The sequence below is a fragment of the Eptesicus fuscus genome, chromosome 10, assembly GCF_027574615.1.
Source record: "Eptesicus fuscus isolate TK198812 chromosome 10, DD_ASM_mEF_20220401, whole genome shotgun sequence".
NCBI classification, from domain to species: domain Eukaryota; kingdom Metazoa; phylum Chordata; class Mammalia; order Chiroptera; family Vespertilionidae; genus Eptesicus; species Eptesicus fuscus.
In genome coordinates this window covers 93,608,820-93,623,132 of record NC_072482.1, presented here as the reverse complement: position 1 = coordinate 93,623,132, position 14,313 = coordinate 93,608,820, and the positions used below count along the sequence as shown (strand labels likewise).

General features: G+C 42.6%; 1 protein-coding gene and 1 non-coding gene across 2 annotated transcripts in view; both read right to left on the bottom strand.

The window, feature by feature from the left end:
* Positions 1-14,313, bottom strand: part of SNX9 (sorting nexin 9) — a 63,148-nt gene that overhangs the window by 6,510 nt on the left and 42,325 nt on the right. Inside the window, exons 10-15 of the mRNA XM_054722166.1 lie at positions 9,896-10,026; positions 6,673-6,776; positions 4,949-5,052; positions 2,842-2,919; positions 2,225-2,301; positions 792-881 (exon numbers count right to left, since the gene is read on the bottom strand). Coding sequence (XP_054578141.1) covers positions 792-881; positions 2,225-2,301; positions 2,842-2,919; positions 4,949-5,052; positions 6,673-6,776; positions 9,896-10,026 — 584 coding nt within the window. The remainder of the gene's footprint in view (positions 1-791; positions 882-2,224; positions 2,302-2,841; positions 2,920-4,948; positions 5,053-6,672; positions 6,777-9,895; positions 10,027-14,313) is intronic.
* On the bottom strand, positions 5,847-5,953 carry LOC114227454 (U6 spliceosomal RNA). The gene has a single exon (XR_003613499.2). It is a non-coding gene; the product is annotated as a U6 spliceosomal RNA (small nuclear RNA).

Here is a 14,313-nt window from a genome sequence, read left to right as displayed (position 1 = left end):
CCAAGACACAGAAACAACCTAAGTGTCCATCAACAGATGAATGGATCAAGAAAATGTTCTGAGATTTCTATTAAGTTATCAAAGTTGCACAAAACTTCTTATTTACGTATGCGATCTCTTCACACTTTAATTACACTAGTAAAGCCAAATGCTAAAATCGGCTCCGACCAGGCCTTCGTAGTTCCCTAACAAACCCCGCACAGCACCGTGTCCTGGAGTCCCATGGTTGTAAGATGCCCAAAGTCTGAGGTAACACAGATTTTGAAACAGAGACAAAAATTAACCAGAAACAAAATTTGAGTATACCCTAAGTCAATTTTTAAATTTAGTTTAACAATACCTTTTTGACGGGCACTATATAGTTTCCTTTTTATACTATGTATAAACATGTAATGCCAACACTGACCCTGTGAATTTTAACTAGAAGACTCGTGGTTATTTCATGCGCCAGGGCAGGGTCTTTGCGGACTTGCCCAAGCAGCTGACAAGGTCTGACTGGTGAGAGAGGATCATTCCTATTACTGTCTTGGATTTCAAACATCATGATACCTAACTACATGCATGAAGATATACTTTTCGTATGTTTAGTTCCTTCAAAATAATGTTGTTTTTAATAACAAAAGAAACAACAACTACTCTTATATCCAAACATGTGATGGGACCTTGCTAGTTAAACACCCCAAGGACTTCCAGGGTCCCCGAAAGCTTCCCGCCTCGTAGGAGGTGGGGCCCGTGCCTGCAGCTCCCGATTCACCCCCACTGTCTGCTGTAAACTTCCACAATCCAGTTACCTTGTGAGCGCCGATAATGTCAGGGAAGCAGCCAAGGAACCCTTTATATTCATGATTACATTCCATCAGGAAATGGAGGTCTTTCTTTGGCTGTAACAAGACACAAGTTGGTCGTTACTGGCAGAGGAATCCAGACAATCAAGGAAAAGAAAACGCCTAGCTGAGGACTATATTAGCCAAATCCTCCAGGAACTCACTAAGTTATTGAGTGTTAAGCATTCAGCTTAGTTTTCCTACAAGAAAATCCCCAGAGTCCTACACCCTCTACCACAGGTTGTAAAGAAAATTATAACACATCAGGTAATATTTTAGTTGGTTTGAGGTGGCCCAAAATACAACACCATGAGGAAAAGAATGTTAGGACTATATGTTTACACACAAGGAAATAAGATGTTATAGTTTAATGTCTAAATTTTAGCAGAAAATGTAAAAATATTATTAGAAAGTCTAGTAATCATTGTAAGTGGCAACTTTAACATTTTCTATTTTTCTGAATTACAATTTTTAATAGCTATGTCATGCACAGTTCTAAAAATTAATCTTTTTTCCAAGTAGCAGAGAGTAATTAATGACATGAGTGTGTGTCCACAGGCACATGTGTACATACACATTTTGAAAAGCTATCTGAAAAAAACAATTTTTAATTCAGGGATTTGAAACTTAGATGACTATGTCCTTGGAGGAACTTATTTCCGTTATCTGCGAGAGGTAGACGGGCGACTAGACTCCGGCCCACACCCTGTTCTGTACCGAGGACGGCTCGTGCTGGGACTGGAGCAGGAGCCTTCGCCTTATTAGCGGTGGAGTCCTGAGCTCCATGTAAGTGAGCTCCTCCCAAGGTTGGTGCCTCCGTCGCCACTTTCCCGATGGGGAAACTGAGGCAAGTAAGAGTCCAAAGGGGACTTGAGCAGTGCTCCTTCCTGTACATACTGATCCCTGGTGGCTAATGACAGATCCAAGCCCTTGACCCTGGAAGGTATTCTTTTAGATTTCTTTTAATTTTTTTTTTAATTTTTAAATATATTTTATTGATTTTTTACAGAGAGGAAGGGAGAGGGATAGAGAGTTAGAAACATCGATGAGAGAGAAACATCGATCAGCTGCCTCCTGCACACCTCCTACTGGGGATGTGCCCGCAACCAAGGTACATGCCCTTGACCAGATTCGAACCTGGGACCCTTTAGTCTGCAGGCCGACACTCTATCCACTGAGCCAACCCGGTTAGGGCTCTTTTAGATTTCTTGATGACAACTTTATCCATCACGTTAGCTAAATCTAAGAAGCACTATTACCAAATACAATTTAAAAAGATAAATAGGAGTAGAAAAGTAGAGGATAACCATTGGAGCATTTGTCTTAAAACTTACTTTAAATTAAGTATGTAGATTAGATGGCATAAAACATTACATGGAATTGTGTGGTTATGTTAATACCTGCTCTGCCACGAGACTGGCAATTTCTTCGTAAGTCTTTCCTGCTTCTGTTATTGCATCATTGAGATCTGTTTCACCTGAAAGTCATCACAGTTACCAGTGGTTGTAAGTTATGTCTTTTCATTCATTTTATTTAAAAATTTTATGACAGAAAATTTCAGACTTTTTAAAACTGGAATGAATCCCTACATTTACCCATCACCTAAGCCTCCCAATGAACAGTTCATGGGCAATATTTTTTCACCTATACCATCCACTCCCACCTCCCTTCCACTGGCCACATAACATTTCACCCATAAATGTTACTTAGAAGATAAGGACTCTTTAAAAAATAAGGACAATAGCGTTTTACAGTGAAGGCAATTGTCCCTGATGTGAATTATCAGTCAGTGTGCAGCTTTCTGGCAAAGAAGCTGGCAAGAAAATACAATTAACAACCCTCCATTCTTCTCCAAAGTCACACGGTGCGGTGGCACAAGGCCTGAGAGGAGCACCCAGCCAATCGGAGTCGATGCCACGGTGCTTACTGCAGCGCTCCTGCTTGTCTGCAGGAGCCTGCACGGCCGGCCGTCTGGGTAGCACACTAACGCTCACTGGGTAAGTGAGTAAAGCCCTACCTTGGTAAGCACTGGAACTGAACACTGTTGCTAAGCTCTGCAGGGCCTTTCCTATCTTCTGATATTCCTTGGGTAGTGCTGAAAGAGAAAAAGAAATCAATTGTCAACTAGTCCACCCCGCAGACTGAAGTGGGGCTCAACTATTTTCTAAAAGTGATTACTTTTATAATAGTAGAAACTTGAAGTGATTCAAAATAGTTTATATGCTATAATAAAATGATTGGGGTTTTAAAATTTATTGGTTTTTTTCAATCAAATTCTTTCAATTTATAAGTAATCACTTGTTTAATGAATGGTGCATGCTGTTATTAACAACCATTCTCATTTACTGAATGACATCTGCGTGGACGGGCAGCTGTTAGAAGACGATTCTAGCGTGCACAGTGCTATCTATCACACAGGCCACCCGCTCCATCACAACGACCCCTCCGCCCGATGCAGACACCTCTCCACTTCATGGGGTGGGAAGGGAAGGGTCAGATCAGTGAAGTGACGTGCTCAGGGTCACATGGCTAATGAACCTGTGGATGTGGCACTTCTGATTCCAATTACATGGCTTTCCCCACTCTGCTATGTATGTATGAATAATTATTTGCAAAACTAAATAAAACTCAAAGCAACGAGGTGTGGAGAAAAAGGCAGAGGGACTCCCCAGGACCAGGCAGGAGGGATTTGAGTTTTCTATCCGTTGGTATAAACTGTGTGGATGGTAGGGGCCCACTCGGTGGCCGGACAGTGAGTACTCGAGGCAGTGTGGGGCCACAGGCTTCCGCTGCGACTCCTCCCTCCCCTGCGCACTGTAACATGCAGGAGGCCACGACTACACGTAAGTAAATGGGGACGGCTTGTTACTGTAGCACGTTATTACAAAAGTGGGGGGATGGCCAGACTGCCTGCAGGTCCGAGTTTGCCCATCCCTGATGTAAGGCTTCACTTTCAAGTCTGGGTCACAGACCTCAGAATTGCTACTCACTTGCTTTGTTATTTTAATATTTCACCCTCAAGTCACTCCACATTCAGTGTCTTGTTCATTAAAATAGTTACTGGACTTCAAATTGATTCTTTCCCATTATTTAGAAGAAAAATTCCACCTTTAAAAAATCTTTACAAAAACATGTAATTTAACCTCCTTCCTATGCTGAGTACCAAAGTATTGATATAATGTTAAAGTGGGCATGTATTACTTTTATACTTCAAAGCCAAGCCATTTTTATTTTTAAAAAATAACTGGGGATGACCAGGATTCTTGTAGGTTTTAGTGACAGACTAGCAGGACCTCATTCTCACGAAGTTAACAAGGGTGAGCCCCAACTGCAGCTCAGAAACCCGGGATTTCTCTGCGGGACTCCGAAGGCTGTACTGGCAGTAAGGGCAGAATGGATGTGAGGGGAGAAGACTCATCCTCTGAGGCCGTCGGACCACCTGTGTGGACGCTACACTGCCTTGGCGGGCCCGGCCTCTGGAGCCCGAACCTCGGGGAGGAAGGCGGAGGCTGTGGCAGGGATCGCAGTGGACACCTGTGTCCAGGCCGGGCTACCAACACCGGAGCTCAAGCTTCTGGGAACACAGAGAACGTGGCCCGGCAGGTTGACGGTCTGCAAACCAAGGGAAGTGAGGGGACAGGACGTCCTGGAGGGCATGGCAGCAGCAGGCAGGAAGCACTCCTGGCGGTGCCACTGGCCCCTCAGCGGTGCTCCTAGCCTGACCTGTCTTATGTTTCCCACCAATCACATTGGTTTCTCCTAAAAACTAGGGTGTTAGTCAAATCAACACCTTGCCAATGGAGAAAGAGTGAAAATTAAAATAATGAGCTACAACCATTCTCTAAACATGCAGAAAGGACAAATTTTTCATAGATTACAAAACCCCAAGTAACTGAAATATTTAAGCAAATGTGGTGTTTTTTTAAGAGTTCGTGAACTGGCTTTGTGAGAGCCGACTGTCTGTTGTTGACGTGGGTTGAGAAGTGAGGTTCACCGAAGGGCTATGGGAAGGACATGGCTCAGGTCACCAAACGCACTCCTGCCCAAGGGGTGTGGCCCAGGGTGACACGGGCCGCAGAGCGAGCCTCACTGCCCTGCGAGCCCCGGCGGCGGGGGGCACTCACGTCCGGTGCATCGCTTCCAGTGCTCCTGCCCCACGGTCAGCAGCTCCTTCACGCCGTCGTCCATGGCCTTGGTGAATTTACCAACAGCGTCGCACTTCTGTTCTCTGTGGGGCAAAAACACAAGGAAAATAATGCCTCCTGGGCTCAGCCGCCGAATGCCCGCGTCAGGGGCAGGAGGAGACACATCACGGTGGTCAGGGAGCCTCACACCGAATGCAGCCACAGGCACTGTGTCTGCGTCAGAACCACCGCCCTTTAAGCAAATCAGTCTCACAAACAGGCTTGATTCAGGCTTTTAAAGAACTACTTAGAAATGTGCCATTTCTATTTTACTCTGCTTCCTTCTTCCCTCAACTCCTTGTGATTGTCAAGTAAGACTATTCTAAAGTGAATAAAATCCTCATTTCTTGAATATAGTTAGAAAAATTCCACCGTGGGCAGTACCATGGAACCTGTCAAACAAAAGAGGGGCTGCTAATGGCAGGTGTTCCTCCTCCCAACAGTGAGTCCCAGAAACAACCCGCATGGACCACCGACCACCTGCGCAGCCATTTCCCCGCTGAGCCTCGAGGATGTTTAAAACACGCGGCACCTGACCTTCCGTCAGGGCACTGACCTCTTTCCCAAGATCGCCAAGTTAAAAACGGACAACAGCCAACACAACAGTAGCCACTTGGTGTGCATGAATCAAAATTACAGCTATTTTTTATTTTTGTCAGCTTGGCAAAAAATATAACATGTTTTTTGGTATGCCTCAGGTTTTAGTAATTCGTTTATGTGCATGAGATGAAAAAGGTGGAAAATCATTGCTCTAAGGTGATACTGAACATATCAATTCTTTAAGGATGTAAAAAGTATTTACCAACCTGAAAAAATCATCACCAGATACTTTTCTTTTTTAATTATGGAACGCTTCACCGACTAGCGTGTCACCCTTGCACAGGGACCATGCTAACCTTCTCTGTGTCATCCCAATGTTAGTACATGTGCTGCCGAAGCGAGCACACGAGACACTCTTAGATTTACAGAAGATGATAAAGGAGAATGCATGTTGTGAGGTCATTTCTGTTTAAACAATTTTCCTTTAGATACATATGTACCAAGTAGGGTTTGGGAAACTATAGATAGAGGCCGACGTATTAACACTGACTTTCTCTCTGGGTAGTAGACTGTGTGTGATGTGTTTTTGTTTTTTTTCCTTGTCTATGTTTTTGGTAACACATATGCAATGATTTTATAAGAAAAAGGTTTCTTAAAATAAAAACAAACCTCAAGACTTTTTATCAGTCCTTACACAGAAAAGGAACTAACTAGTGCAAATCCTCAACAAGCCCACATTAAAGAAGAGATGACATGATAAAGCACAGATAAAGCAGGCCAGAGATTACTTCCTTTGAGGCAATGCTCAGAGACTCCGCTCTGTGGACTGTGCGTGGGTGTGAGCTGGCTCTGTGCCACGCTGCTTCATCATGCTTTCCTAGGAGTAACTACCAACCACGGGTCAGCTCCGAGATCACCGCCTGCAGGGCAGAAAGGAGCAGACTTCCGTGTGGGGCTCTGCTGGCAGATGTGCTTTCACGACCCGAGATGCTTTCCTTGATACGAGCCCCACTCATTTCCTACCCTCAAGCCTGACCGAGTCCCACCTGCGCTGTCCTGCCAGAGCCGTGAGCAAAGGCGGCGGACACCGCTGAGAAGAAGGCAGGTCTGGCAGTGTCTCTTACATTTCTGTTAGGTCCAAGTCAGGGGCCTCTGGTTCCATGGTGGAAAAGATCATAACTCCCACCAGCTCATCTTTCTCGGCCTTCCTCTTCCCAGTTTTCCATTCCTGTAAATGGGAGGGTCATGAGTAGAATCGGCTCACTGGTCATCTCCACCTTTCTAATTCTCAGGAAGCAGCTCCCCGCCATCTCCCTCTGCCCCCTGGGCCACGTCCTGCACATCTCAAATGTAATCTCATGTGAACAGTGCCCCTGCCCAGCACGGTCTCTGAGCGCCCCAGCCCTTCCCGAGGGAGGTGACTCAGCCACTGCTCCTTTCCCAACCGCTACCAATCTAAACACAGGGAGTAGGAACGCACCTATGAATTCGGACAAAGTGCCTTAAATTTTTAGGCTGTTTAGTTCTAAAAAAGGTTAACACTTTTCTAAAATGTAAGATAGGAACCAGTACTATGGGCTAGTTTAAAAACATATTATCGCAAGACATATATAATATATATACACATACATACAGGAAAGTGCCGCATGCAAGGAATTCCCACAAAGTAAATTCCTGTGTAACTACCACCAAGACCAAGAACGGGGGAAGGGCTAGCATTCCAGAAGCCTCCTCATGTCCCTTCCCAATCACCACCCTTCTCTCCCCCACAAGTTAACCATTACCCTCTCTCTCCTTTATGGTTGTCAGTTCATCACTTTTCTTCAGAATTTTACCACCTAGGCATGAGTCCCTAAACTATAGTTTTCCTAGTTTAACTAGCAAAGAACTCTATACATTTTTTGTGTATCTGGCTTCTTTGGCTCAACCTGTGTATAAGAGATGCATTCACACTGTTGTTATAGCTATACAATATTCCCTTATAGGAGCACTCCCCCATTTATTTATCCATCCTATGACTGGTAGTCACCCCTGGCCCCTGCCAAGTTATGAATGAAGTTGCTATGTATGTCTTCATATACACTGAGTGGCCAGATTATTATGATCTCTGAATGCATAATAATCTGGCCACTCATCGTGTGCGTGTGCGTGTGTGTGTGTATGTGTGTGTGTGTGTGTGTGTATTAGAGGCCTGGTGCATGAACTTGTGCATGGGTGGGGTCTGGCCAGCCTGGTCAGGGGGAGGGGACATGGGTGGTTGGCCGGCCTGCCTGCTGGTCGAACTCCTGGTCGAGGGGACAATTTGCATATTAGCCTTTTATTATATAGGATATACACTGAGTGGCCAGATTATTATGCGTTCAGAGATCAAAATAATATGGCCACTCAATGTGTGTGTGTGATTATACACACACACACACACACACACACACACACACACACACACACGAATTTCTGTTAGGTATAGGAATGGAAAATTGTTCCACTTTAAATATGAAACTGTTTACCAATTCTCACACCCACAGGCAGTGTGTGAGCCCCCGTAGCTGCTCATCTCACTTACCAGACTTTCTAATTTTAGCCTTTCTGGTGAATATGTAGTGGTATTCACTGTGGTTTAATTTGCATTTCCTTGATTACTAATGAGATTAAGTACTGTTCTAAACATTTGTTGAGGATTCTATACTTTCTTTTGGGAAGTCCTTAATCAAATCTACAATTTTTCTGCGGGGTTGATTACCTTACCTTTTTGTTTGGGTTTTCATATATTCTAAAACCCAGCCATTGGCTGGTCATATTTGTTCATACCTTAGTTTGTTTTTCACAATGGCTTCTGATGATAAACAGAAGTTTTTAGTTTTAATGCAATCTAAATTTCTAAAAAATCCAAATTTCTTCCTGTATGGTTAGTTGTTTTTGTCTTATTTCAGAAACCCTCCTTACTCTAGCGGAATGAAGCTATTCTCCCATGTCACCTTCTAGAAGCTTTATTGGTTGCCTTTCACATTTAGACCTCAGAATGATCTGGAATTAATTTAAAACTTTATACAATGGAAACTTCCAAACATATACAAAGGTAGAGAGAAAGAATAAGCCCCTACAAGACTCAGCCCTCAACAATTATAAAAAATTTACCAATTTTGTTTTATCTACTCTATTCTACCTGTTTTCTTTCTTACTTAAATGGACCCCTCAGATATAAGGCCATGTTTTAAAAACATAACCACCATGCTAATGTCAACCCTAACAAGATCAACAGTACATTATTATGAGGTGGCAGCCATGCTTTGTTTTCCCCCATGGTGCCATCTATTCAGCGGTCGCCAACCTTTCGGACCTCACGGCCCACCAGTGGTCCGCGCTGAGCTAATGGACTCAGCACCATTTGTTAAAAGGACCGTCCTTCCCCACTGTATCAGCATCCTCTGCGTCAGATACTAGGGGTGCATTCTGTCCTGCTCTGCTGGCCTGTCGTCTTCCTTTATGCCACTTCCTTGCTTCTGAAACTCTTTTAACTTTACAGCGAGTCTTGATATCCAAAAAAGTCCTCCTCCCACTTCATGCTTTTTCAAGAGGATCTTGGCTGTTCTTAGTGCTTTGATTTTCTACATATGACATCTTTTCTGTTCTTCAATCCATGAAAGATAATGTTGGAAAATTTATTTAAGTCTTCTTTTATTTTTCTCAACAGTGTTCCATAGTTTTTATGTAGATCTTTTGTAAATTTCCTTGTATTTACTCCTAGAAATCTGATATTTTTCATGCTGTTGTAAATACTGTTTTTCATACTTTCATTTTCTCTTTATTGCCAATATACAAATATGCAATGTCTTATATCCAGCTACCTCACTAACCACTTATTTCTAGTAATTTTTCTGTAGATTCATTGGAATTTTCTGTATTCATCCATCTACATGAGTTATTGACTACAAAAATCAGTTTTTATTGATTATCTCTGCCTCTCTCTCTCCCTTCCTTTCTAATATCATTTTTTTAAAAACTGACCTGACCATAAAAAAAAAAAAAAATCATTCACTCTGTTTCCCTCACTTCACGCTGGTAATATCCTGTATAGTTTGGGATCTATCCTATTTTTAGCATCTAGGAACCATTCCTCACCCTAGCACATCCTTTGCCCCATCTACTCCAGGCCAATCTGTTCCCCACAGATGGAGAACCATCCCAGCAAGCAGTTCTTTCAGACTTTGTGACTAATTTCCTATCCCTGGGATTTAGGTTTCTATCCCCATTGTCTTTGTAGAGAAAATCAGAAATAACCATCCAACTGACATAATTTTAACTCCTTTCAGACATAAAATTGATGTGAATATGACAATTATCAAATACCTTTTCATCCCGGAAATTTAGAAACTGCTGGAAAACCTCACTTTCTGAAATTACCGGATGCCGACACATCCTGGTCATCCATGCCTGAAGTCTCTCCATGCGCATTTTGATAAATTCTTCTTCAAAGCGACCTGCAAGGGATGTGCCGAGAGAATGTACCACTTTGTCGAAAAGCTGTTTATATAGCTAATGGCTACTTGGTAGGAAGTTATTAGTAAAAGGTAAACCATGGTAATTTTTCATTAACCTAAAAACAAGCAACAGCCCTAGCACATGCATCAGATGCAGGCTTGATCCCTGGCCCTGGTTGGGGCTTGTGTGGGAGGCAACCAGTTGATGTCTTTCTCACATCAATGTTTCTCTCTCTTCCTTCCCTTTCACTTGCTCTAAAAATCAATGGAAAAATATCTTCAGGTGAGGAATCACAAAAATCAATATAAATAAAGAAAAATAAAAACAAGTAACATAGTGAATTCTCAAAGACCCAGAGGAATGATACAACAGACTTTTTAGTTTATAAGCATGAAATTACAATTTAACAAGTCAACAAACCTTTTAATTAGGATAAGAATATTATAACCTCAAAGTGCTATTTTCCTCAATGTTCCCTAAAGTATTTTAAAAATTTAAAGTAAATCTTATTTCAATATGAAAAACCTTCTATTTCTTATAAAGTAATCTGTGGCCATATTAAGTCCTATTGACAAGAAAAAGGTAATATTGTTGAATTTAATAAGTAATTCTTACAAAAGTATAAGAAATTTCTATTTATAAAAATGTGACCAAATGCAGTATAATCTCAGATATACAAATTTAAGTTTAGTATTTATGCAAAGTAACTCAGGACTGTAGCTTTTCCCCCCCATTTTTTTGAGTTAAACTGAAAATAGAAAAAGCAATTTTTCCAAGAATGCAATAATGAAAGCTGCCATTTTTATAAGCCTACCAAACAAAACCACTATCAGTTAAAAGGCTTCTGGTAATGGAGATTCCAGCTACAGTCAAGTGAGGCAATCAGCTAACCCAGTCCCCCAAATGACTATAAACCCAGACAAGAAACCCACCGAAGGCCAACAGCCATCTGAGAAATGTCTGTTTGCAAAACTGCCATACTTCAGGCAAAAACAGTAGAAATCTGTGGCGTCTGGCTTGTGGCTGCTCCTGTCTTCCCCTCCTGCCCCCACCCTCCCATCTCTACTTGGCCGACACGGGGGTTCTACCAGGATGGAGCAGGGTGTGAAGATGGGCAGCTGCTCTTCCCTGGGAGGAAAGAGCCTCACTGGCTCTGGAGCGTGGGAGATGCCCATGCTCAGTGGTGGGGCAGTGACAATCCAGAGGCTGGTGAACAGGGAGGCCAACAGCTCCACTAGCCAAGGTTACGAGGTTGAGCCAAGACTTTCCAGGCCGAGGCTGAGTGCAGAAACAGGGGAGACTTTGGGGTCCAGGCCAGGCATGCACTCCCAGCCAGCCTGAGGCTATACACACATGGGAAGGAGACACAAAAGGGGCCCTCGAAAAAGGGAAAACCAGGGCTAACTTGAAAATGACCTGAGCTTTGAATTTGCTCCCCTACTCTCACAGGTCCCTTGGCAGAGGGCAGAAGCTCAATGGCCTGAGGCAGCCTTACCACCAATACACACAGACACAGGTGAACCCTAGGAAGCCATACTTAAAAGATAAAATAAAACTGAGCCGCAGGAGAGACATATTTCAGAGATTTAGCCTAAGCAAGTTACTTGTAAATCAAACAAACAAACAAAACAAAGCAGAAACAACAACTTTCAGAGAGAAAAATTATAATCTAGAATTGCTAAAATATATTCTCCAAAATGTTCAGTTTTCAACAAAAAATTAAGAGATTGCAAAGAAACAGCAAGGCATGATCCATATGAGGAAAAAAAGCAGTCAAGAGAAACTGTAAGTGTTCCCAGATGTTGGATTTCACAACAAAACCAAAACAACAAAGAAGCTTCTATAAATATGTTCAAAGAACTAAAGGAAGCCATGTTAAAAAAAAATTAAAGAAAAGTATGACAAGGAATCAACAAATAGAGACTCTTAAGAAGACAGAAATTATAAAAAAAGAATAAAAAATTTTGAAGTTGAAAATACAATAACTGAAATTAAAAATTCACTGTAAGGTTTTAACAGCAGATTCAAGATGGCAAAAAAAAAATGAGTGAATCTGAATATAAATAAACAGAAGTTATTTAATCTGAAGAAGAGAGAGAAATAAAACTAATGCAAAATGAAGAGAGCCTCAGAAAACATCAAGCATACCAACATCTCATGATGGGAGAACCCAAAGGAGAAGAGAAAGAAGAGAAAAGTATCTGAAGAAATAATGTGGAAAATTTCCCAAATTTGATGGAAAACGTTAATTTACACTTCCAAGAAGCTCAACAAACCCCATGTAGGATAAATATAAAGAACCCACGCCAAGATATAGCAGAATCAAACTTCTGAAAGACAAAACAAAATCAAAATTTGAAAGCAGCAAGTGAAAAGCATTTTATCTTCTATGGTGGGTGTACGTGTATGTGTGTGTTTGTGTGATGGGTCCGGACAGCTCCTGTATATGAAAGCACTTCGAATTCTGCACTTACTAGGAATAGAGATTAAGTACTATATAAGCTTAGGCTGTGCAGAAACAGTCTCGTCTGTTGGATATAAGGAGGGACATAAAAAGACCCGATAAATCAGCATAGACCTGAGTTATACCGAATTTCCCATTATGACCAAGTGAATTATACCAAGAGTTCATAGCCTACTCTTTGATTGATTCTTAACTTCTTCCAGAAAATTTTCTGACATAGCTGGTTTATTTCCAAATAATTTCAGGTGTTATTTTGTGCTTGGTAGGATTTTTATAGCAGGTTTCAGAGAATTTGGCAGGGGGGGGGAGGGGGGAGTCCCTTTTTCCCATTTTTAACAACCCTTATGTTTTCACTAAAAATGTGAACATACCAGGAGTAAAGCCAGATTCATTCAATATTATTGCACAAAACCCCAAATCTATGAACAAATGAAAAATGGTAGCTGTAGGTTTTTCAGGGACAGCTCAGCAAGTCCACAGAAATGCGGTGACATCATATGTTGGCATTTCTATTCCGTCCTCCAGACTGAAGTGCGAGGGGAGTTTGTTTACACAGTAATGATCTTGTGGCATCGGGGCAGGAGGCAATCAAGAGGAGGGAGAGAGACAGTGGCTTCTGTGCTTTTCAGTTTCCTCGGCACATCTCCCAGGCAGCGAATCAAAGCTCAGCTCTCTGCACACGACGGGCTGCTGCTTTCTGCTTTTCTATGACATCCCGCTGGCTTCGGGCCTGAGCTTTTCTTTTAAAAAAAACCCGTACAAACCTTAATATGGGACAGAACCATGACTCCACGCTGCGTTAAAATAGCGCAGTTATCTGATTTAGACTAAACAACGTATTAAAACCTAAGTGATCTGAAAATTCCTCAGGCCTGAAATAACTCAATCCACTTATTCCACACATTGGGCCAGTCAAGTTGATAAAGGAGAGTATAACATTCAGGAAACGAACTGCAATTTGAAAATATGGAGAAAGGCAGACTGAAGTTTTCAGGGAAAGAAACCTAAAATTTTAAAAAGCAAGCTGTTATTTAAAGCAATAGGATGACAAAAGGAGGACTAGTGAACTGTGAACCGGGCACAGAACTAGGGGTACAGTGACCCCTCCGAGTGGAAGGAGGCAGCAGTGCACACTAGCCTGGCCACCCTGCCACGGCTTCCAGTCGATGTGCCCCGCCCAAGGGGCTGCTCAGGGCCACCCGGATGAGGGCGAGAACGTGTTTATGGGCCTGGCAATGCAGCCCCAGCCCACTCCCCATTCTGCTGTGACAATTTGAAATTTTTGAAAATTAAAAAAAAAATCAAAATCCAAACAACTTTTAAACATGTTTCCGTTCCTCAAAAAATTTCAGAGAAACAGAAAATAAGTTCAAGGTAAGTTTTAAGGAGAAGAACAAACTTCTTATCCTAAGGTTCCTAACTCTAACTAAGATTGGTTGGTCCACATCTCATAATGTTCAACAGCGAGCTTCGGAATGAGATTCCGATTCCAACGCTGGGCAGGGCGTGCTGGGCGTTTCTGAACGGAGACAGCACGGCGCCGTGTCTGGGCACACAGACCCGGCGTGGAGGGAACTTCACTTCAGCACCGGAGGGTCCTGAGCCGGCTCTGCCATGTGGCTGGTTAGGATCCTCAGTTCCTCTCTAAACCAGTTATCTCAGCTCTCCGGTGAGGATTAAACCCTGTCCGGTCCCCTCCGACATCTGGGAAAGGAGCCTTCCTCCGCAGCCTCCACGTTCTGCCCTCTGGGTTGAGGTCAGCCTGCTGATGTCATGCCTTCTCTCAGAGGCTATCTACCTCAGACCTTTAAGCCGCACTCTC